This window comes from Schistocerca nitens, chromosome 1 (assembly GCF_023898315.1).
Source record: "Schistocerca nitens isolate TAMUIC-IGC-003100 chromosome 1, iqSchNite1.1, whole genome shotgun sequence".
NCBI classification, from domain to species: Eukaryota; Metazoa; Arthropoda; class Insecta; order Orthoptera; family Acrididae; genus Schistocerca; species Schistocerca nitens.
This window is the reverse complement of record NC_064614.1, coordinates 969,518,464-969,543,816: the sequence shown is the minus strand read 5'-3', so window position 1 is coordinate 969,543,816 and position 25,353 is coordinate 969,518,464. Positions and strand designations below refer to the sequence as shown.

Genomic DNA, 25,353 nt, shown 5'->3' with positions numbered 1-25,353 from the left:
TCCGCAGCGCAGTCCTTGGAAGCTCCTTTCGGTACATTCGTCAATTCTCATGACGAATTGTCATGAATGCTATGAATTGGTGCGAAGTCACGTTCTCGCAACACTAATTTTAATTATGAAAATAAGAAAAATCTACATGGACCAATTGCAGGTGAGTAGGGTTCCGGTGAAATAATTTTGATTTATGGCACACAGAATTTAATTGATTAAGCTGAGTGTATGGGCGTGACGAACTGCGAGTTTTCCTGCCAAAACTGTGGTTCCTTTTTGCCAAATTTTGTCGCGGTACCTTTTCAAAACGCTTTCATGTTGAATCTTATTCACTGATTTCGGGGCAAAAAATTCCAAAAGCACGAAACCAATTACACCGAAACGAACTGTGGCGATAATTTTACATAAGATTCAAAATGTCTTGTTTCTTTGGAGAGAGGAGAGTATTTGCTATCTCACTGTGAAAATAGTTTTGTCGCATATTTTGTTACAATACTCCTTCCCTCTGGTGACTCTTCCCATGAATGTTTCGTCATCGTCAGCAAGCAGTTTGCTTCAAAAGTTCATTTGATGTTCCTTCGGAATTTGTCAACGTCTGAAATTTTCTTTTAAAATCTTATTATATTAATAATGGAGATATGAGACTATGAGAAACGCACCAGATAAAATGACACACTAAGGCAAACGCAACACGTTGAGGCAGATCTGGGGTCGCCTTCAATTGACTGACCACTTTTGATCAGAAAAACCATTTGCAACATTTTTCGAGTGAAATTTTCATCTTCGTAAGCTAATGTTACGGTAGATGCAATGTTGCCAAAGGCACGTCGTTTGCACGCCTCATTGCTGCGTTAAAAACTTTTCAGATTTTTTAAAGAGATTCCATGTGTAGAGATGTGATTTCCTCAGCAGCGCGCTCTGCTGTCAGTGACCAAAACTGCTCAAAATCCTCAGCTTCTAGTTTACAGAAGAATTAAGACTCCAAAGCCCATTTTCTTAGATGAAGCTTGCAGATGCAGCACCACTCGACCTGCAGATGCAGCACCACTCGACCTCTTCCGACTGATGGTTATGTAAGCTCAATAGTCTTGCCTTATCTGCTATTGATTTCTGCGCTACAGCGCTCCACTTTCAAGCACCTCTATGATAAATTGGGTAATAATTAGGACAACTGGGTAACTGCCATCCCATCTCCGGACAATCCAAGCCAAGGCATGCTCCCGACTCCGCTTCCTCAAACTCCTCTCAGGCCGCACGTGGGGTCTGGACCCCTCCACCATTCTCCACGTCTATAAATCTCTCATCAGCCACATCCTTTGTTATGCCCATCGCAGCTGGATCTCCTCCCTTCCTACCTACTACAAGTCCCTTCAAATCCTGGAAGCCTTACGCTCCACCTTGCCTATCACATCCGTCTGCCATCCCCCATACGGATCCTCTACAACTTAATTCCTTTCCCACACCTCCTCCTCTTCCTTGAACAGATGTGGATCCTTAACACCTCCCGTAGACTTGATCCCCCTCACCCACTTGTCTCTCCCATCCTTTCTCACCCCAATACACTGCCGTGCCTGTACTTCTGCATCCCACCCACTCTCCATCTTATCACACTTCACACCCTGGCCCAAGGTGGCTTCCGCCAACTCCCCCTCCTGGATGATGCCCTTGTCCCCTCCATCTACCCCTCCCACCAGATTTGATCCTCTCCTTCCTCCTCCTGAGTTTTCCCTCCTTGGGCTCCCTCTTTCCCTTCACTCCCTTCCCCATCCTCACTCCCTCTCCTCCCTCCCCAGGCTTCCACATCCAACCATACCCTCTCCCCTCCCCCTCCCTTCTTCTCTCCCCCTGTCATCCTCCCTACCTCCCCCCTACCCTCCCCTATTCCATGTGGCAGCCCCCCACCCTCTTTTGTGAAATAGTGTGTTTAGTGTGCTGAAGATCGTCACCCATGTGCTACAGTGTTCTCTTCGTCTACGTTCGTCGGTGTTCCTTCTTCAGTGATCCTTCGTTCGCATGTGAAACTTTTTGTCTACGTTTGTGTGCAGTGCTGAAGTTACTTGTACCACCAGTGACTTCCGCGAACGCCTTCTTTTCGTTTCTTATGTATGTCTCCTGTTTTTACCATTCATGTATGTCTGTTTTTCTGTCTCCGTGTCTTTTATCTGTTATTCTGTGGCCAAAGGGCGATGTAGATAGGCCGCTGCCGGCCTACCTTTTGTAAGGTGTTAAAATAACAATAAAGAAAACAAATACCATAATACACCCTTGAAAATAACACAATCAAATAGATGTTCGCAATGGGTGTGAATTGTTCAATGTACTTCGTGTATTCGAACAACGACGAAACTCAACACGAAAATTCGATTGACCTAATAAGATGTTTGTGTAGCGTAGACAGAGAATAACACTCATCATTGCACTGTTATGTCTTACTTCCAAGTTCTCCGAATACTCCTACGATGTGGTTAAATTCTAACCTAACAGTAGAAAATATCAGCTAATTTTACTTACGAACTATAGAAAATTATCAACGAACATTCTGAATCGCTACCGACAGATAAAACACGGTTCGTGATGTTTATTTCCAATCTTTCGTCGCGCCAACGGTTGCTAAAAGCCGCACGCAGTGTAGCAGCCCCGGTGCACATATTTTTAAGTTTGTATATAAGTGTTCTATGATTTTTCTGTTGACACCTTCTACATCATAACTTTTATAGTGGATGTGATCTCTGGACCAAGGAACTAATAATGGTGAAGAAAGGGAGTTATTGCTATAATTCACTGTTGTGATTTGGTGAACACACTGTTCAACATCTGCTGGTAGTATTTATGACTGGGTGTTCTGAAGGTACAAAACAGTGATTTTATTACTCCTTGTGAGTTTTGTAAGTTTACGTTACCTTGCAGTAGTTAGGTAGCATGTCCGATTGCTGGTCAAACGTTTCCGGGGAATGTTTTACGCTTCACCTTTTCATCATCTCAAAGTACTATTGGTCTAGAGCTCGCGTTACAAGAACTGTGAACGAAAAAGCGTCAGTATAGCAAGTGTCGTTCTATGCGTGAGTGTAAATGAAACATAATGGAAGGACGTCGAAGGCTCTAGTGACAGACAGCGCACTGTCCTGACACTAATTTTACAGCAGAGCATGACAAATATCACGTTATTTTTGAGTTAGTTTAGAATCATTTATTTAACCTGGGTAACGTATTTTGCTATCAGGTTGGAGTTACGCTGTCGAGGAAAACGGAAGTGCGATAATGAATATAGTAACTCAATATACGGAATAGTGTTTTTAATGGAGTGTGATGTACTTGTCAGTCATTATCGTCTGTATCAATTAGCTATTTGATGTAGTACAGCAACGCTGTCAAAACCTCGAAGAAGTTTTCGAATACTTCACATTATTTTATTTTGCTACTAATTTTTCTCTCATATGTTTTATAATTACAGTACTACTCTCCACCGTAGTAAAAAGAAAAATACTCATTATAAGTGATTTAATTAATGTCACATACAACAACTTACACATTCTGTTCATCAAATGTCATTTAATTAATGTCGCATACAACAACTTTCACATTCTGTGGTAGTCTCATTACATTTATCTGTCATTACAAATCATTAGATACAATGATTATGACACTGATTAAATGTACTTCATCATCCTAGGAAGCTTCACACCGATAATCAATTTTCACAGGTTTGGTTTGTTTTTCTCAGTCTCTCAGTGTCCAGGCCATTCGCTGTCATAACAGAGAACATATTTTGGATGAGTTCGTCGGTGGGGTATTTTTCTCTTGTGAGCAGCCACGAGAACTCTGAAACAAAAAATAGTGATTTTGAAATTTTACGCTGCGGCTGAAGATCTCCACGTAAGCTAAAATGAAATATGTTTCCACATTCCTCATATTAGATCAATAACAATACAAAATTTGGATAAAACAAGGGCTAAAAATATCAATACTAACACATGATTCTCTAATTCAGTATTTCGATAAGAGCAATTAATTTGCTTCAACTATACTACTTTTGTCCATCTTTCATATCGTAGCATGAAATTATATGCCTAAAATGTATTCTGACAATTTCAATACAAACTCCAAAACATCATTGCTTTAACTTCCTCTTCGACTGACATTCCAGAATCCTGCCAAATCCACGAAGTTAATCATTCACACTGCTCACTGGAATGAAAGTAACCAAACACTTGCTTTGCTTCACAAGAAATAATCCAATTTGTTAGCGACCGATGAGCGAAATGACCACTGGACACTTTTTCTATTTCTTCGATATTCATTACACTGCTGTTGTTGACAGAGGCCGCCGGCCCTAGTGGCCGAGCGGTTCTAGGCACTACAGTCTGGAACCGCGCGACCTCTACGGTCGCAGGTTTGAATCCTGCCTCGGGCATGGATGTATGTGATGTCCTTAGGTTAGTTAGGTTTAAGTAGTTCTAAGTTATAGGGACTGATGACCTCAGAAGTTAAGTCCCATAGTGCTCAGAGCCATTTGAACCATTTGACAGCGGCCAGTATTTACTAGTCTTTAGCCGTATGCGTTAGTGGCAGTTTGACCGGGCATGAAAATGATGTCTGTGTTAATTGTGTAGTATTCACGGAAAGAATCATAGGAAATGTACAGCTATGGTTTCCACTCCGCTGATGTGCACAGATGCTAAAAACAACAGTCTAGAGTACGTGGTGGTCTGGCTCTAAATGTGTGCTCATACAAACGAGCCTGCAGACCTTTTTTTTGCCGAATCAATGTATTTGTTGCTTGTAGGAAGCTCTGAATTCTGTCGTGTGGGTGGCTGGTTTGAACTAAAAAACAGAGTACTCGAGATCTGATAATATCTGGTGCTTTAGCATGAAAGTGTCCTTAGTTATTGCTTCCACTGCTAGGCTGACACAGAGAGTGGAGGAGAAAACCTACACCATCACAACGAGGTTTAGAAGAGGGGACGCAGTAAGCTCCGGCTCCTACATACAGTGTCTTCAGTTAGCAAAATTCAGCATGCTTTTGTACAGAGGACCTACTTGCTACATGTAAGAACAAAGAACATTTAAATGTTACAGATAATCTTAAGTGAGAGTGCTTCTCTATGCAGGAGACTGTGACACACAGGAGATGATAATACTGAACTCGTTACTCCGTATCATATTTGAAATGTAGCACACTAAGGAGGCACAACGATCGATACTAGTGCTGTGTTTATTTTGTCACTCTAGTAGTATTCATCGCATATCTTGACGAAAAAAATAATTTCCCGAAAATCTTTCGGTTCTGCTGATTCAGGACCAGGTAATTGAGAAATTAAGTGCGAGCGTATGTTTCTCGTTGGTCTCGGTCAGAGAGCGTAGTCCAGAATAAAAAAATAAACAAATAAAATAAAAAAGAAAAGAAAAAAGCCACGGTCAGTATTTTCCAATTGACCAGTAGCTTGTTACAGCAGTATGGTGGCAACAACAGAACTCAGCATTGCCACGTGTTTGTCTGGTTTGCGCAGATATTTGTTTGTTCCACAGGTCCCACTTCACCTACATCTTGCGTAGCAATCAAAGCTTATTACGACCACTTACGTAAAAATTGATCACAAAGCTGCCGAACAGCTAGCAGCAGTACTTACGCATGTTAGCCGCGTCTCCAATGTCGATACACGACCAGACCACTGAGTAGTTCCCGTAGTCCGTGTTGAGAATCCAGTATGGCGCCTCAAATGAACCTGGAGAGAAAAATTTGCAATCGGATTTGATATTCAAGCTTCTAACTGCAATCGTTTTATTTCTTTTGGGGGATATATTGCAACAAAGGTTGTGAAACAACAAGAATTCATACACTAGAAGCTTCGAACGTACTCAGTCTACGTCAGTAACGGAATGAGACACAAAGAGTAATATTTTCATGATGGAAAATGAGGCATCCGTACCTTAAATAGCATAATTACTGCAGTACCTACCTTACTACGCTTGTAGCGTTATTGACAGCGTACTTCTCACTAAAATGATCTTTTACTGTGAATTTTCTATTATTAATGTAGCACTAAAATACATCTTGTTCTCTGTCTGTTTAATTGTCGTACAGTGATAACAGTTACATAGAAAATAAAGGATGTAAATCATTAACACATAATATCTCTGGATAATTAATATAACTTATACTACTAATACTCTACTTCTAGCACAGGCAATTAGTACAGAAGTAGAAAATACGACGTATATATGGGACAAGTGAAGATACTGTCGAGGGAATAGCGGCAATGACGTCGTAGAGTTTCCTACGTTAGTTTCTCTGTAGTTCGACGGTGACTCCTGCAGTTGCTTACGTCAGCTACAGAGCATTACTTTACAGCACCTATGATGAATTACTCTATTTATTTTTGTCCAGATGCTCGTCTTCACATCAAATTATGATTATGTTTCGATCTGGGGGACCTCGGTACCATATTGGAAATATCGTTTAAATTTTACACCTTTTTCTTTCATTTCGAAGCTATAGTTCCTTACATTACTACACACGGCGCAATTTGAGACGAATCAAATCAAGTCCACCATCGAAAAAGTCTGTTTATTGAAAGACACTCATTCTACACCGATCTGTCAAAATAATATTACCCGTTTCGTATAGTTGGTTTCATACTGATCCGTTTGACTGATAACTCTAGCACGTATCATTTTCACACCGTGTATTCACAGTTTCTTCTTTGGTCTTTACGGTAAGAATACTATAATACGAAATTTTCTACAGAGTTCTTACAAAAGGTGAGAGGTGTTGTTGAGATAATCAAGAGGATGGGCTAACTAGATACGTTGAAACCAATACAGAGCTTATTAATCTGTCACGGTCTCCTCTAATATTGAGAACGCGACATTCGAGTGTCAGCTGCAATATTTTTCACAATTCAACCTTCGCCGGAAAGCTGTAGATACCATCTTCGATAGACAAACAATATTACATGTTCTGCTCAATAACAAAGTATCGTCATCCACATCTGTACTAACATCCGTGAATGGGTGGCACTAGAGTCGGATGTAGTTGGTTTAAATGCCGGTGGAGGATGGAAATTCGATCACCAGAATTTGTCCTCCAATAAGACAAGACTTTTGGTATGTACTGCCTTGGGGCTCGAGGCCGTGACAGACTCCTCTTACATGATGCGAGACCTTGTGACATGTCTAGTACTAACTAGTCTGTCACTCAGATAGCGACACTAAATACGGTAGCCCCACTGACGTTAGTCAGCCAGTCAGTGAGGCAGCAGCAGCCGGCAGAGACACAAGCAGCAGCAGGGAAGTAACCGATTTTGTGACTTTAACGAGTTCCTAACAAGGAGCGAATTTTATAATATCATCTCTGTGCTTTAATAGTTTAGTTTTTGAGTTTCTGCTTGTTTATTTAATATCTAATAGCCACAGTTCTCGCGTTTTCGTTTGCGTCCAAAAGTAAACCGATTTTGTGACATATTAAAGTTCCTAGCCAGGGGCGAATTATTTAGTTTCGCCTGAGTGCTTCGGTAGTAAGGTTTTTGAATCTCTGCGTTTTCGTCAGGGTCTACAGTAGAGCGAGCCGAGTTGGTGACACTTCGCTCTCAGCTTCAAGTTGTGATGTCTACGATTACTGCAATTGTTGTGTGTGGATGCGAGCCGAGTTGGTGACACCTCGCTCTCAGCTTCAAGCTGTGATGTCTTCGGTTACACAGTTTGAGGCAGCAGTGGGTGGGCACCAGTGTTGTGGGCCGGCCGTGGGGATTCAACGCACGTCCAGCAAGTCAGCGTCCTCCGATCGGTCCTCACCGGTGGCCGGCCCAGTTACTGATCGGACTGAGGTTGACCCCTCCCCCGTGGTCGAGTGGGAGGTCGCCCTGGGGCGTAGCACGCGGCGAAAGACTTCCCAAGCGGCCGTACGTAGGGCCTCTCCGATTTGTCTGACAAACAGGTCCAGGTGCTGTCTGTCGCTGACACTGTCGCTGAGCCAGATGCTGTCGCCTGTCCTGTTTCAGAGGAAACCTCTCAGCGTGCAAGATCCAGACAATCACAGAGGTTGCGATTTATGATAGTTAGGAGCTCCAACGTTAGGCGCGTTATGGGGCCCCTTAGGGACATGGATGCCAAGAAGGGAATGAAAACTAGTGTACACTCCGTGTGCATACCGAGTTGAGTCATTCCAGATGTCTAACGGGTCCCCCCAGATGCCATGAAGAGCACAGGGTGCAGCCAACTGCAGGTGGTGGCTCACGTCTGTACCAATGATGTGTGTCACTTTGGATCAGAAGAGATTCTTTCTGGTTTCAAGCGACTAACAGAATGCTGCCAGTCTTGCTTGTAAGATGGAAGCAGAGCTGACCATTTGCAGCATATTCGACAGGACCGACTGTGAACCTCTGGTACAGAGCCGAGATGAGGGTCTGAATCAGAGACTCAGACGGCTCTGCGACCCTGTAAGCTGCAGATTCCTCGACTTGAGCCAAAGTGTGGTTGGGTTTCGGGTTCCGCTGAATAGGTCAGGAGGCGGCTACACGGGTAGCAGGGGCTATGTGGCGTGGACTGGGCGGCTTTTTGGGTTAGAGGGTCTATGGAAAATACAAGATGGGCTTCAGCCACAAAGGGTGCAGGCCGAACACTGGATGGACGTAGATACAGGAAACATCGGTATAACAATCGTAAACTGTCGTAGCTTTGTTGGGAAAGTACCAGAGCTGTAAGCGCTAATACACTGCACTGGTGATCAAAATGTTATAGGCACTGAAAGCTGGCTAAAGCCGGAAATGAGCTCAGCCGAAATTTTTGCGGAGAACGGTGTTCCGAAAGGACAGGCTAAACGCGGTTTGCGGTGGCGTGTTTGTTGCTCTTAGAGGTAGCTTACCATGTTGCGAGTTGTCATGGGCAGAGGGCATTGTTGGCAACCGGAATAAGATAATAATTGGATCCTTTTACTGACGTCTCAATTCAGATTATATAGTTGCTGAAAGGTTCAAAGAAAACTTGAGTTTGATTTCAAACACGTACCCGACTCATACGATTATAGTTGGTGGTGACTTTATTTTACCCTAGATATGTTGGCGAAAATACATGTTTAATTCTGCAGATACGCATAAAACATCATCCGAAACTGTGCTAAACGCATTCTCTGGATATTATTTCGAGCAGTTAGTTCATGAGCCTAGGCGAATTGTAAACGGTTGTTAAAACACACGTGACCTCTTAGCAACAAATAATCCTGAGTTAATAACGAGCATCAAAATGGATTCAGGGATTAGTGAACACAGGATTGTCGTAGCGAGTTTGAGTATTGTAACCCCCAAATTCACCAAAAATAACCGAAAAATATAACTGTTCCAGAAAGCAGATAATAATTCACTTGACACCTTCCTCAGAGAGAATCTCCACTCCTTCCACATTAATTATGTAAGTGTAGACCAGATGTGGTTTGAATTCAAAGAAATAGTATCAGCAGCAATTGAGAGATTTATACCAAATAAGTTAACAAATGACGGAGCTGATACTCCTTGGAACACAAAACGGGTCAGAACACTGTTGCAGAAACAACTAAACAAACATGCCAAATGTAAACAGACGCCATATCGAGAAGCATTTGGCTGTCTTATGTATTTAGCTGTTGGTACAAGGCCCGGTATAGCATTTGCAGTGAGCTATGTGTCAAAATTTTTAGAGAATCCTCGAGAAAATCATTGGTCTGTGGTAAAAAGAATCCTAAAGTATATAAAAGGTTCAGTTTCATTGGGTATAAAATATGATGCTAGCCATGAAAACAGGAGCATTAGTTGGTTTATCACTGGTTAACTCATTTGGCTGCAGATACTGTTCAGTTGGAGTTGACACAGGATTTGCCTCTGTCATCCGAAGAATGTCTTTATCATAACTGTCTTGATTAATCTCTATTGATCCATTATCATGACATACACTATTAATATTTAAGAAATATCCTACTGGCTCAACAGCAATTTTTAACTCATCTTGAATTTCCTTTAGGGAAACTTCAATATCCCTCTTCTTACTTTCAGATATTAATCCATCATCAACATACAGAACTAAACTTGTCATTGCAGTTTTCTCGATAGAACAAACACGGATCTGCCTTACTTTCCACAAGCCCAAGATTTATTAGGAAGTCCTTGAACCGTTGGTTCCAGCACCTTGGAGATTGTTTTAGTCCATATAAACTTTTATGAAGTTTGCATACCCAATCACTTCCATCACTAAATCCCTCAGGCTGCTCCATATATACACTCCTGGAAATGGAAAAAAGAACACATTGACACCGGTGTGTCAGACCCACCATACTTGCTCCGGACACTGCGAGAGGGCTGTACAAGCAATGATCACACGCACGGCACAGCGGACACACCAGGAACCGCGGTGTTGGCCGTCGAATGGCGCTAGCTGCGCAGCATTTGTGCACCGCCGCCGTCAGTGTCAGCCAGTTTGCCGTGGCATACGGAGCTCCATCGCAGTCTTTAACACTGGTAGCATGCCGCGACAGCGTGGACGTGAACCGTATGTGCAGTTGACGGACTTTGAGCGAGGGCGTATAGTGGGCATGCGGGAGGCCGGGTGGACGTACCGCCGAATTGCTCAACACGTGGGGCGTGAGGTCTCCACAGTACATCGATGTTGTCGCCAGTGGTCGGCGGAAGGTGCACGTGCCCGTCGACTTGGGACCGGACCGCAGCGACGCACGGATGCACGCCAAGACTGTAGGATCCTACGCAGTGCCGTAGGGGACCGCACCGCCACTTCCCAGCAAATTAGGGACACTGTTGCTCCTGGGGTATCGGCGAGGACCATTCGCAACCGTCTCCATGAAGCTGGGCTACGGTCCCGCACACCGTTAGGCCGTCTTCCGCTCACGCCCCAACATCGTGCAGCCCGCCTCCAGTGGTGTCGCGACAGGCGTGAATGGAGGGACGAATGGAGACGTGTCGACTTCAGCGATGAGAGTCGCTTCTGCGTTGGTGCCAATGATGGTCGTATGCGTGTTTGGCGCCGTGCAGGTGAGCGCCACAATCAGGACTGCATACGACCGAGGCACACAGGGCCAACACCCGGCATCATGGTGTGGGGAGCGATCTCCTACACTGGCCGTACACCACTGGTGATCGTCGAGGGGACAGTGAATAGTGCACGGTACATCCAAACCGTCATCGAACCCATCGTTCTACCATTCCTAGACCGGCAAGGGAACTTGCTGTTCCAACAGGACAATGCACGTCCGCATGTATCCCGTGCCACCCAACGTGCTCTAGAAGGTGTAAGTCAACTACCCTGGCCAGCAAGATCTCCGGATCTGTCCCCCATTGAGCATGATTGGGACTGGATGAAGCGTCGTCTCACGCGGTCTGCACGTCCAGCACGAACGCTGGTCCAACTGAGGCGCCAGGTGGAAATGGCATGGCAAGCCGTTCCACTGGACTACATCCAGCATCTCTACGATCGTCTCCATGGGAGAATAGCAGCCTGCATTGCTGCGAAAGGTGGATATACACTGTACTAGTGCCGACATTGTGCATGCTCTGTTGCCTGTGTCTATGTGCCTGTGGTTCTGTCAGTGTGATCATGTGCAGTATCTGACCCCAGGAATGTGTCAATAAAGTTTCCCCTTCCTGGGACAATGAATTCACGGTGTTCTTATTTCAATTTCCAGGAGTGTATATCTCTTTTTTTAAGAAGCCAGTGCTCATGGTCTACAAAATTAATAGTCTCTGTATCATTCTTTGGCTCATTTATTTCAGACAGCATAATTTCAATAAGGCGCTCTGGTTTCTTGTGTTGTTGTTTCTTACTGGGTCGAACTAGTTTCAATAACATCTAGGATAACTGAGTCATTTTATCCTGTACCTTTCATTCAAAATGTTCCGAGACTGATTCTTTTACTGGCGTATAAACGATGACAGTGCAGTAACTAAAGTAGCATCTGGAACTACCAACCCTAAACAACAGCTGTACATTCGACCAATCAGTTGTGAGCAGGCAGTGTAAGCAGAGGACGTGCGGCAGCGTAGTTATGACATAAATCGCAATGGAACAACGAACGAACATCTCCAAATCAAGTGTTACAGACATTTTCCAGAATATTTTGAAGAAGAGAAAACCGCGACATGATTGAAAATAAAAAAGTGGACAGTTCTTAGCTGGGATAAGTCACCATGGGTGACTAGATTTGGTGTTATCAATGCGGAGCTACCACAAAAAGAAAATGTGTGCAGTGAGTCTCTGAGGCGTGAATGTGAAGCACGAGTTTAACAACATCCAGAAAAAGGACTTTTCTGACACTTTCATATGGATCTATGAACGTTCTGTGCGTTGTACGTAGTTTCGTTGGAGGAGACTTTGGAGAACACGGGAAGCATTAAAACCACCTTTTTAACATTTATCTGTTTTCTTATTATTCCATTCTCGAAACTTTTTTGACTAACTGGGTATGTTCCGACATTCGCATCCAATTCCTAATCAACCTAAGACATTGCCATTCAAAGTTAGGTTATAACTAACACCAACAGAGAAACGCCAGTTCCAATAAACCAAAATATGCAAGTAAAATAGTATTTTTTGCATTAATATATTAAAATACATGTTAGGAGAAAGATGAAATCAGTGTAAGACAGAAATTGACATAGAATTAATGAAGGACTTCCTACAAATGTTCATTTTGAGCATAGTTTTACCGAGAAGAGAAACGTAAATCGTGGAAGAAACAGTAAAAAAAATGAGTGATAGCACTTGAAATGTGGTGCCACAAAACAAAGTTAAGAATTAAATGAATGAATGCGGACAAAATAAACAAGTACTAGGTACGTATATAGGAGAGAAAAGGAATCTACACAATAGGCTTTCCACAAACAGGAACATACCAGTAGCCACTCACTCCTGATTCTTTAAAGAATCGAACTTCCTTGTACAAAACAGCTTCAAACGTCTGTTAACAGACCAGTTAATGACTGTATTAAATATTTGACATGAAGCATGTTAAACCTTTATGGTTGAAGGGCAAAACTTTAATTAATTTGGTTTTATTAGCCCCGAATTATTTACCCAGAGACTAATGAAAAAGTCAAAACCAAAAGAGAGTAGCCGTTAGATTTGGGGGTAAATAAATAATACATTACATCGAAACGTCATGTTTGCTGTTTATATTTTATAGCAAGAAAAATGAATTATCTTTAAAGTTCGTCGCCAGTCACTAAGTGCTCTCACTATAAAACACGGAATGAGCGTCGTCTACGTTGTCATTTAGTACTACCTCCAGCTAGTGCATTAGCATCGCGTACGCAGCGTATGCAAGGACAGCTTCTGCCAAGAGAGGGCACTAGTAGTACAGGGGAGCAGAGTGTGCGATAGTGAAAGAACATTATAATGCAAAACTTGCTTAAAACGTTAAAACTGTGTAACTGATTAGTGCAGACGAAGTATAATGTTATAGAGAATTTTTTGATAAGTAGGGATTCAAAGATGAAAAGATTAGTAGAAGAGAGAAAGAGACAGAAACGGTACTAATGCAGTCACAAGACTGATGACTTTTAAAAGAAATATATTGTGGAACAGGAGTCAATGCCTGATAGCATTGACACATATTAAAGTTTCTGAGGCGATTTGCTCGTAAACACTCACCGGTCTGTGGGAAGATAACGACCAGGCGACCTTCCGTTGTGTTCCCATCCACACTGGCTTGTCCATTGATGATTTCTGGGTCGCCCGTTCTGAAAGACAACGGATCAAGTCATTAATGACCTGAAGAAATCACTGACTAATGACATTAAATACAGTCATGGAAATAAGTATTCATACAGTAGGTGGTGACAAACTACGATGGTGTGTTGGGATAGTAAATCACCCACAGCGCCGATACGAATAAGTACGATGATGTAGCGTCTGTTAACCATGTTCTTGGTAATGAAGCTTCCCGTATGCCATGAATCTATTCTGCGAAAATAAAATATGTTACACTCCGCACGGTCTACGACAGGCAAAATGTATTCATACAGCGGACTACCTTTAACCAAACAAACGGCTGACGCAGCCCCGGAGTGCATGCCACACTTGTGTAGTCCTGTGGCGGCCGTGAAGCAACAGCACGTCGGACGTGGGTACCGTGGGACAGCAGAATGAGCCGCAAGGGGAAGGAAACGACCACTGAGGAACGAAACATCGTTGTCGCCCTATACCTTCAATACAAGTCGTACGCCGAAATTGCGAACATCATAGGACGAAGCCGAGCGACTGTGCAATCCATCATTAAGCGATATAACGACAGACATGTAGTAATAAACAGTGAACGACACGGTCGTCCACAGACGCTTACAACAAGAGAGACCAGAATGCTACTAAGCATCATTAAGAAAAACCCGAAAACGACAGTGTCGGCACTATCCGCATATGTACATCACCAAAAAAATGTCTCGGAGCACTATGGGACTTAACATCTGAAGACATCAGTCCCCTAGAACTTAGAACTACTTAAGCCTAACTAACCTAAGGACATCACACACATTCATGCCCGAGATAGGATTCTAACCTGCGACAGTAGCGGTCGCGCGTTTCCAGACTAAAGCGCCTAGAACCGCTTGGCATGACCACTTCCGAAAGGACATCACTCCGAGGGCAGTTCGTACCATTCTCAATCGTTCGGGCTCCAGAGCCAGGGTCCCGAGACGAAAGCCCTACATCAGCAAAAAGAACACGAAGTGGCGGATGGAATTCGTGAAACAGCATGTATCCAAGACAGCAGACTTCTGGGATAGTGTATTGTTTAGTGGTGAAAGCAAATTTAATATCGTGCGCAATGATGGTAGGATCTTGGTCTGGAGAAGACCGAATACAGACCTCGACCGAAACAACTTTCAACCCATGGTGAAGCATGGAGGTGGTGGAGTGATGGTATGGGGCTGTATGTCAGCCTCCGGTGTCGGAAAATTAGTGTTTGTGGAAGGTACCATGGACAGATTTGTGCATATGAACATTCTCAAACAGAACTTACAACAGAGTGTTGATGGTGGCTTGGCTCTTCCTAGAAATTATTACTTCCAACAGGACAATGATCCCAAACATACGGGGCAAATTGTCCGGCTATGGTTGCTCTATTCCACACACTCTTAAAACACGAGCTCAGAGTCCGGACCTGAATCCTATCGACATTTGTGGAGTGAACTGGAAACATGGGTGAGAAAACACAACATCCGTAGTAAGGCCTCTTTGAAAGAGGCTCTCCTTCGAGAATGGGAAGGTATCACGTCGGAAACTACAAGAAAATTGGTCCATTCCATGCCATGGTGATTGCGAGAAGTAATAAATCGGAAGGGTATGCATACAAAGTATTAAACATGTTCTTGCATTGTTAGAAGTGTCATTTTCAGTTGGTGTATGAATACTTAATTCCCAGCGCGGTAGAGAACTTGGCAGACGTTTTTGTATTTTGTTTTGTAAAGGATTGTTCATTCTCGTTCTATACACCAGCGTAGCTGCATTGGCGACTGGCCAATGTGTATAGTGCATATCCAATTAGTGCTTTTGGTTTCATATTGTCAATAAAGGCAGTTTACTTTTCCTCGCTCTCGTGTATGAATACTTATTTCCATTAGTGTACGTATATTCTAACCGGTTTGACGCACAAGGAAATATGTTTATTGTTATTAAACTTATGGGCGCTACAACTCCAAAACATTAATAAAAACCATGAATAAATTTGATGTAACTTTGGATGAGCACATGAGCTGAGCAGGAAGTACTTGCACCACACATAGCAAGATTGCTGCTCGCCTGTATACTCTATTTACGTGTGGGAGCATATTTCCACAAGATGTGAAAAGATAGCTTGTGCAAATACTCTTTCTACCAACCCTTCACGATTGCCATGTAGTCCAACACGGCACGAGAAGTAACAACACTAAAAATTTGGAAATAACCATGGGTGTTTTTGTGTGTTAAATCTGCAACATCCATCTAGGCTTCATGTCAGCCCCTCACATGCCCAGTTAGCTTGGTTGCGGCCATACAAGCTACATGACTACCATAAGCGCTACCGAGCGAGGTGGCGGAGTGGTTAGCACACTGGACTCGCATTCGGGAGGACGACGGTTCAATCCCGTCTCCGGCCATCCTGATTTAGGTTTTCCGTGATTTCCCTAAATCGTTTCAGGCAAATGCCGGGATGGGTCCTTTGAAAGGGCACGGCCGATTTCCTTCCCCATCCTTCCCTAACCCGAGCTTGCGCTCCGTCTCTAATGACCTCGTTGTTCAAATGGTTCAAATGGCTCTGAGCACTATGGGACTCAACTGCTGTGGTCATAAGTCCCCTAGAACTTAGAACTACTTAAACCTAACTAACCTAAGGACAGCACACAACACCCAGCCATCACGAGGCAGAGAAAATCCCTGACCCCGCCGGGAATCGAACCCGGGAACCCGGGCGTGGGAAGCGAGAACGCTACCGCACGACCACGAGATGCGGGCTGACCTCGTTGTCGACGGGACGTTAAACACCACTAACCTAACCTAACTACCATAAGCTGTGTTTTCTTCATCGGCTTCTCAGTGCACATGCAACCTTATACCTTGCAGATTTGCGTCAGAAATTAAGTCTCACTTATCGAGTATCGCAGGTGAACATATCCACAAAACAAAAAACATATGCAAACTCCTCTGTCGCTGCCGTAACTAATATTCATTTCACAGTAAATGGCGAAATAATTCTCAGACTTCTTAGTACACCTACTACAATATTCATTATACGTTCTGTATTTTGTCAAACTCATACTGAAATGATATACAGAAGGTGTGACTTGGTCAAGTAAGAGATATATGTCCATTTTATTTTACGCGTTTAGATTACAATCATAATCAGAAAATCTGGAAACGGTACAAAAAAAAACACAAGAGTAGCACAGTGAGGATGGTTGATACATAAAGAAGTAAATATATTAGCAATGGCATTGCATAGCATCAAAAATAATGAATTGGTCAACAAGTGGCACTAGTGGTAACACGTCGTTGTGTTAAACGCAAGGAAGAAAACAATAATTAAAATACAAGGAAATCATGAAATGGTGTACGAATAAAGCACCACAGCTATACATGGTGTTACAAAAAGGTACGGCCAAACTTTCAGGAAACGGAGGGTGGACGCATGTATCCTCGCTAACGGAGGACATTTTGAACATTTCCTGTAACAAAGTGTTTGGATTCACGCTGGTACGTTCTGTTGCTGTGTGTTTCCATTCCATGATTAATGTGATTTGTAGAGAAGTAATAAAATGAGCTCTAACGTGGAAAGTAAGCGTTTCCGGACACATGTCCACATAACATATTTTCTTTCTTTGTGTGTGAGGAATGTTTCCTGAAAGTTTGGCCGTACCTTTTTGTAACACCCTGTATAAATAAAATGTGAAAGTAATGTATCCCAGACAAGGTTCCTGTAGCATTTTACTTCGTGCTGAGCATCTAAAAAAGAAGCGATGGTACACGAACTAACAAACTCTAGTGCCAGCCCTGGTTGAGTAGGTGGATCTCCTTACAAGTTCACCAGTCCCCTCGTCACAAAAGTATGTGTACCAGGCACAGCCTGCGCCTACGTTCTCCGCTTCCCCTTCAGAAAAGTCCATCAAATGTATTTGTCGGCCATAAGGATGTGAATTGCTTGGCTTGACTTGCTGCGCTTGTTTGTGTGAAAATATCGACTCACTCTGGGTCAATCATGGCGTTTTCGACTCCCACGGTGCCGTCCCCATTGTCAGTGTATGTGGCGGTCACACACTCGCCGTCCCCCTCGAAGATGGCGAAGTAGCGGTACTGCTCGTACCATTTCCCCAAGTACTGCGGGAGAGAGGAAGAGCTCCTTATTTTAAGCAGCAAAGAAAGTTTTATCCGCCAAAATTCCAGGATACACTAAGAATTTATGACTGGCATCATTACAATCTCAGTACAGCTCTTTATGACGAAAATAACTGAAGAACAAAGCTGAAGTACTCACAGCAGCTGCGTCGAAGTTTGAGACGAGTGTGACGTTGGGACAGGGTCCCGTACTGCCGATCTGGGCCAGCGATGGAGTCGCTACCAGGACCAGAACGGTTACGAAAGAAACTGCTGAAGCCATTGGTTCCTGTAAGAAACAACGTTATATTCTGTCTTGTTACCGAGACGATTTAACTTCATTTATCAGTTGTTTCAGTGGATCACTACATGACTACTACAAGGTCATAAAACAAGCCGTAGCGTATATAGAAAGTTTTAAAAGAAGAATCAGAACAATAATCAACTGCGAAACACTAAATTACAATAATTAACATAATAACGATAGCAACAATGAGTATGTATAGCTTAGAAAAGAAACCAGAGTATATAGCAGATATGAGGGAGACGCCGAAAGACAAATGGTTCGAATGGCTCTGAGCACTATGGGACTCAACTGCTGTGGTCATTAGTCCCCTAGAACTTAGAACTACTTAAACCTAACTAACCTAAGGACACCACACACATCCATGTCCGGGGCAGGATTCGAACCTGCGACCGTAGCAGTCGCACGGTTCCTGACTGCGCGCCTAGAACCGCGAGACCACCGCGGCCGGCGCGCCGAAAGACATGGAAACTGTTTATGGAAGAATAAAGTAGGATACAAAATACAAATATCTAGGAGAAATAATACAACCAAATTCTTCAGACAAAGACGCTATATTATCGAGGGCAAGGGAAATGGAGGTAATATTCCAATTAATGGCACTTCAATTAACAAAAAATCCTTTATAATATCTGTTCCCATAAATGCAAAACTCTAGTACTACAGCATAGTCATCAGACCAAAATACCTTTATGCTTCAGAAAGCTTACGTTAAATACAGACAACAATTCGGTTAAATAGGAATGAAGGATAGGAAAATATTCAGGAAAATATGCCAATGGAATGTGGGAGTTCAGAAGCAATAAAAATGTTTATGAATATATAGAACGAATGTTAGACACATCGAGGAAGAGAAAAAAGGCGAGATGAAAAAAGAATTTTTAACTTTTTTGACAAAAACCCAAAAATATCAATGAACTGGGCCAAAGAAGTTAAAGCAGATCTGCAGGGAATGGAAACAGCGGAGGAAGAAATAGGAGAAAGATAAAAGTTCAAGTAAAAGTAGAACGTTTCAAAGACATACCAGAGAAAACAAACAAAAAGACAGGCGTATTATAGATTTCAAAAGGAAGAGAAAAACATAGGTAAGGAATGAAAAACTGCTGGCAGGAATGAAAGGAGAAAAGAAAGAAGATGGAAGTTGGTTCATGCTGTCCTTAGTAGGCCAAAACAATAAAGAAACATATAATATGAGAACGTATTTCTACAAAGTCTTTAATGAACTGTTGTAAATTCAGCCAAGACTTATCAAGGAAACCATCGCAGTGTTGGCCTCAAATGGTTTGGAAGGGCCATATGAAACTTAAATTAGGGTGACAGGGAAAGTAAAATGTTTAACTCCTCTTTATGCCAAGACGAATATGTGTTTTTACTAACTCACCCACTTTAGTGAATTATACCCCTATAAACCAATTAATTGGACCTACTGCACTGTAGCAAGGAATGGAACGCTATCCTCTAGGTAAAAACGTTAACTTAAGTTTCAAAACCTCCGGTTTATCACTAGCAACCTCTTCTTGTAGCCGACTGAAAAAGGAAAGTGGCACATTGTGTCACACAGTCTGGACAGGACATGCTCGTTCTTCCGTCTTACGCTACATTTTTGAACGCAGCTCTCACTTTTAAACTAGTCACTGTCGAATCTGACAAGCAAGTGTAGCGACCTATCGACAAAGAGGTCATTGGTGATGGAGCACAATATCGGATAGGGGAAGAATGGACCGCAGATTTGGCAGAGTCCATTTCAAAAAACAATCCTGGCATTTCCGTTAACCGTTCTAGGAAAACAAAGAAAAACTAAATCTAAGTGGCCGTATGGTGATTTCAACTGCCGTCGTCCCTAATGCGAGAACCTAACATCTCACCATACGGCCAACGCAAGGTCTAATTTATACTGGTTGCGCCTTCCCGTAAACCGAAAGCTTTCGCAAATTCCAGTGTTGCTACTATCCACTCTCCTCGCAATTCAGTCCTCTGTTGCCTTTGAAAAATAAAGTAATGCACTTACTTTTGTCAACCTCATAACTGTTTTTTACAAAATAAAGGTATGTGACCTGTTTCTACACGGGAAACAGCAAAGAAAATGCTTTATCTTCTGACACTACTACTTCTTCCTCTTTCAGTTTCTCAGTCAATCATGCAGCTTTCTTTTCCCTATGTCTTCATCATTTATCTCCTATAACATTCCTCTTTCTCTCCGTCTCTTATCCCCGTCTCTCACGTCCATTGTTCCCCGAGCTTTCAGTTTAAAACTACCTGACTGTAACCATTGTTGCTCTCCTTTTAGTGAACAGACATCGATTCAGGGCCAGTTTAAAGCACAAGCGACACAAATGGCAGCTTGAGGCGCCGTTCAAGTCCTTCCACCAGAGAAATTTCTCTGACAGCACAATGAATGTACTCAAAACTCTCGTTTTCCAATGAAACACGTTGACGGTCCATGCACAGAGACAGTTACAAGTCATATACATTTTACAAAGAAATGACCATACTAATGAAAACACTAAAAGACCAAAAACCGCAGCTACCAGCTACTTCCATACAAAAGATAGCGATGAAAACAATTATCAGAGATGTCAAATATCTAAGGGTGTGCGGAGCAATTTAAAGAGGAACGACGATGTAAAATTAGTTACAAGAAGAGCAGATGGTAGACTGATACACTGGGCTACTCCTAAGGAAATGTAATCCACTAATGAAGAGGGCAGTTGGGAAACTCACCTTCGACCGGTTGTTGGGTATTACACGTCAGTCTGCGATCATCACGATTGAGAATAAATGAACGGGATGAAAAAACCTCGATATTGAAAGGAGGGAGGTGGCAATGGTTCACGATGTGCTATCCGCCACATACCGTAAAGTTGTATGCGCAGTACGTGTTTAGACTTGAATACAGATGTGGGTGTGTAAGGTCGAATCTGGAGCAGCCCTACGCTGACGAGTTTGAAGCTTTCGCGGAAGGTTTAGCAATAATTACTGAGGAGGGTAATAATTTATGTCGATTCTATGCCATCTGTACCCAGCTGTATCCAGCTGTACCAAATGTAAGCAAACATGTAACCCGGGTACGGTTCGAGTGTTTACCAATGTGCTTGAAATAAATCAGCTTGTTACCCTGATGTTGTGGCTATCACCAAATCGTTAGAATAGCGCTGTGGTTGTGTCCCGAAATATCCCTTGAACGTGCCATGTCGTAACGATCTGTCTTCGCAAAGATAGTGATACAGTTTCAAAAAACTGTAAGTTCAAAGAATAAAATAAGCCGACGAAAAGAAAGAAAAAAAACTACCTGTCAGTGTGAGGCAGCTTGAAAGTGCGAGTCGGATCAGCACAGTGAATATTCTACGAATGCTACACTGCTCTGCAAAACTTTAGGACGAGCTAGATAAAGCTGCTCCCCGCTGAGAGCAGACTCGGTCTAAGTAGTGTTACTGAACGAAAGGTGAGAAAACGTAATGAACCCAGGAACACTGTCGAACATGATCGTTTTGTTAGTCCTGGTATCATGGTGTGGGGAGACATAATTGTGTGGACGTGCTGGGATCCAAATCTTTGAAAACGGGTCACACACCAGTCGTCGTTATTGTGACACTGTACTCCTTTCCTATGGGGACTTCATTTTTATGGGTGATCGCACCAAAAAGCGCAAATGCAGGAAGCTCTGGGACGAGATGATATTCGGCGAATGGACTGGCTTGGTCGTTTCCCGACATAAATCTCATCTAGAATGTGTAGGATGCTTTGGGGGGACGTACTGCAACATGTCAAAATGCACCAACGACCTTCCAGTCACTCTGGTGGAGGAATGAAACACCGTATCACAAGAACTCCTTACCACCGTTGTGGCCGGCATGGGAGCACGTTGTACAAATGGCTCTGAGCACTATGGGACTTAACATCTGAGGTCATGAGTCCCCTAGACATAGAATTACTTAAACCTAACTAACCTAAGGACATCATGGAATCCATGCCCGAGGCAGGGTTCGAACCTGCGACCGTAGCAGCAGCACAGGTCCGGACTGAAACGCCTAGAACCTCTCGGCCACAGCGGCCGGCAGCACGCTGTACAGAACGCTCCGTCGCGCGTGGTTATGTCACACCTCATGAAGAACCACGTCCTGCCTTGTATAAAAGTATCTATTCTGTTCGTCTCGCTGCGTATTTCTTTCACCTACCTCCCGTACAGTACTGTAGCAGTTCTTTATGTGTCTAGTTCAAGTATCATCGAGCTGTGTTTCTTGGCAGTGATACATGACGCGGAAGCTATTTTCGTCATTAAGTCTTGCACACCTGTGTGCGTTCAATTGCTTTTGACCACTTCCCCATTTCCCTTCATTTACAACATCACGACACTTACGCTCAAAACTGGTTATAGTTCTCCGAACGATGTCTACGAAAACTGAAAAGTGATGCGGCTTTAATGGTGCAAGACTTACTTTATGGCTTAATCTTGCGCCAATCAATCTTCGTAGTATGCGCTACTGCTCAGTTGAAAATCCACGCTGTCTGACAGATGTGTAGGAACACCGACCTTGGTCTCCCACGTCTAGCGCGGCCTTTTCAAGATTCACATCACTGGTCCCCTTTTTATTCATGTGAATCTAAATATACACAAGAATCTACCGTTCCTAACATATATACTGCAACAGTTATTTAGAAGCATCGCACTGAATATAAAGCTAACCATTTGTTACCAACGTGACGGATGCCACTCACATTCCGCACACATATATTTATTCTTTCTGGATGTAGTTTGGTTGCTGTGTTTTAGCTTCCTTATCTGATAAGTAGGAGAATTCAGAGATTAACTGTGTGTGAGCGTAGGTTGGAGAAAGTGGACAGGATTTCCGGGAAAAGCGCGTCACTATGAGACTGTCTGCTCGCGAAGTTGCTCAGTCGATAGGGACACAAATTTTGTGAGTGACACTTAATGACGCACAGATTTAAAAGTCACATTTTACGTAAAGTTTTTAAGATTGTCTTGTCGAGATATACATAATGATTGCACGGACCGTAAGCGTTGAATGACATTGACAGTAAAACTTTGGCAACCGATCTGATTAAAAGCTGTAAGACTTCCGTAAAATCAGTGAGCGGTTCGAAATCATCTGTTCAGTCACTCAGTCACTACACAGTGATCGGAACGTAAGATAACAGACAGAAACCCGAAATACTGAATTCGGTCATCCGAAACTGTAACTGAGTCCCTCCTTGCAATCATCATACGAACGTCGAAATGGCGGATACTGAGATAGCCGATGTCGGAATAGAAAAGCAACTACAATCACTTAGTAGTGGGAAGCCATCACGGCCACAACAGATACTTACAAAGACTATGCTAAATAACTTGCTCTTTTTTAGCAGCAATTTATCGTAGCTCGCTGGAGCAACCAAGGATACCTAGCGAATGGAAAAAAGTGCAGGTCATTCCCGGTGTCAAGGAGGTTCTTAGGGCAGATGCACATAATTATAGGCCTATATCGTTGGCATGAATATGTTGTAGAGTTATGGAACATGCTTTATGCTCAAAAATTACGACATTTTTGGAGGACGAATATCTCCTCCACAAAAATCAGCATGGATACCGAAAATAGCAATCTTACGAAAGTCAGCTCGCCCTGTCCTTCCACGAGGGTTCAAAAAAATGGTTCAAATGACTCTGAGCACTATGGGACTCAACTGCTGAGGTCATTAGTCCCCTAGAACTTAGAACTAATTAAACCTAACTAACCTAAGGACATCACAAACATCCATGCCCGAGGCAGGATTCGAACCTGCGACCGTAGCGGTCTTGCGGTTCCAGGCTGCAGCGCCTTTAACCGCACGGCCACTTCGGCCGGCTCCACGAAGGCATTTGACACGAGCTTACCAAATATCGGACCATATTTGCGATTGGATTCAAAGCTGTCTTGCAAGTAGAATTCATTACGACTCTCTTAACAGAACAAAATCGACAGACGTAAAGGTAATATCTAGAGTGCCACAAGCAAGTGAGATACAATCATTACTGTTTACGATGTAATAAATTATCTAGTGGAAAGCCTTGGAAGCTCTTTAAGACTGTTCGAAGATGCTGCAGATGGCGTGTGTACAAGAAAGTAGCAACGCCAGAAGACAGTATCGATTTGCAGAATGGCCTCAGAGGACTGATGAATGGTGGAGGCTCTGGCAGTTGCCCCTGAACGTTAATGAATGTAATATATCGAGCATACGTAAGAACGTAAGTCCACTACTATACAGCTACACTAATAATGACAAAGTGCTGGAAGCAATGTCTGCAATATCTACCGTGATATGCCTAGGATTAATTAGCCAGTGAGACAAGTGGAACTACAACGTAAAACAGGGATTCAAAGGAAGAATCTTAAGGAAAAATGGCTCATCCACGAAATAAGTGGCTTACCAAACGCTTGTTCGACCGATTCTTGAGTATTGTTCAATAATCTGAGATCCTGAACAGGTAGGACTGCTGGAAGAGATAGAGAAGGCACAAGGAAGCGGTGCATTTCGTCACGGGATTGTATTGTCGACTCGAGAGAGTTACAGAGATGCTCGACAAACTCCAATGGCAGACGCAACAAGAGAGGTGTTGTGCAACACGGGGAGGTTTACTGTTAAAATTTCGAGAGTATATCACTTCCTCCCACATACATCTCGCAAAATGACAATTATGAGAAAATTTGTTAAATTACACCTAACACAGAGGCTTACCGACAGTCATTCAGCCAACAAGCCATTCGTGAGTGGAACAGGGAAGGAAGTACGTTCCGCCACACACCGCCAGGTAGATTACTGAATATTGATGTAGATATAGAGATTTGCAGAACAGTATTTTTAGCGACGAATTTCTCTACTATTAGCTACCTTCGGGCAAAGGTCTATAATCCTCCGTTCTAAAATCAGAGTTATTTATAAGCTCAGTTAATTACTTAAGTAGATTGCTGAGTGGTTATCGGCCTGTCAACTCACCTGTGAAACAGATCAGCGGATAACCGAGTTCACTGAAAATCTGCCAGTGAGTCGCGAGGGCGCCCTTTTATATGATAAGACGTGGAGTTGATATGACGCACACGGCTCAGCTTCGCCTCCAATGGCAACGGCCTGGAGGCAGATCACTCACACCTGGCGATAAAGAAAGCAAAGCATTGCGTGCGAACCATGCCAAAACATGTTTGGCTTCGTACGTAACTCAACTTCTGTCGAGGTCAGTCACCTTCGCAGTCAGGGCGGATTCGTCCTTC

At 43.1% G+C, this 25,353-nt stretch overlaps 1 protein-coding gene across 1 annotated transcript; it reads right to left on the bottom strand.

The window, feature by feature from the left end:
• Positions 1-3,474: 3,474 nt before the first annotated feature.
• LOC126237624 (apolipoprotein D-like) lies at positions 3,475-25,197 on the bottom strand. The gene is made up of 6 exons (XM_049947738.1): positions 25,082-25,197; positions 17,969-18,097; positions 17,681-17,811; positions 13,615-13,703; positions 5,619-5,714; positions 3,475-3,810 (listed from the first exon to the last, which is right to left on the bottom strand). The coding sequence occupies exons 2-6, from the start codon at positions 18,089-18,091 to the stop codon at positions 3,680-3,682; spliced, it is 570 nt and encodes a 189-aa protein (XP_049803695.1). The 5' UTR covers positions 18,092-18,097; positions 25,082-25,197; the 3' UTR covers positions 3,475-3,679.
• Positions 25,198-25,353: the final 156 nt, after the last annotated feature.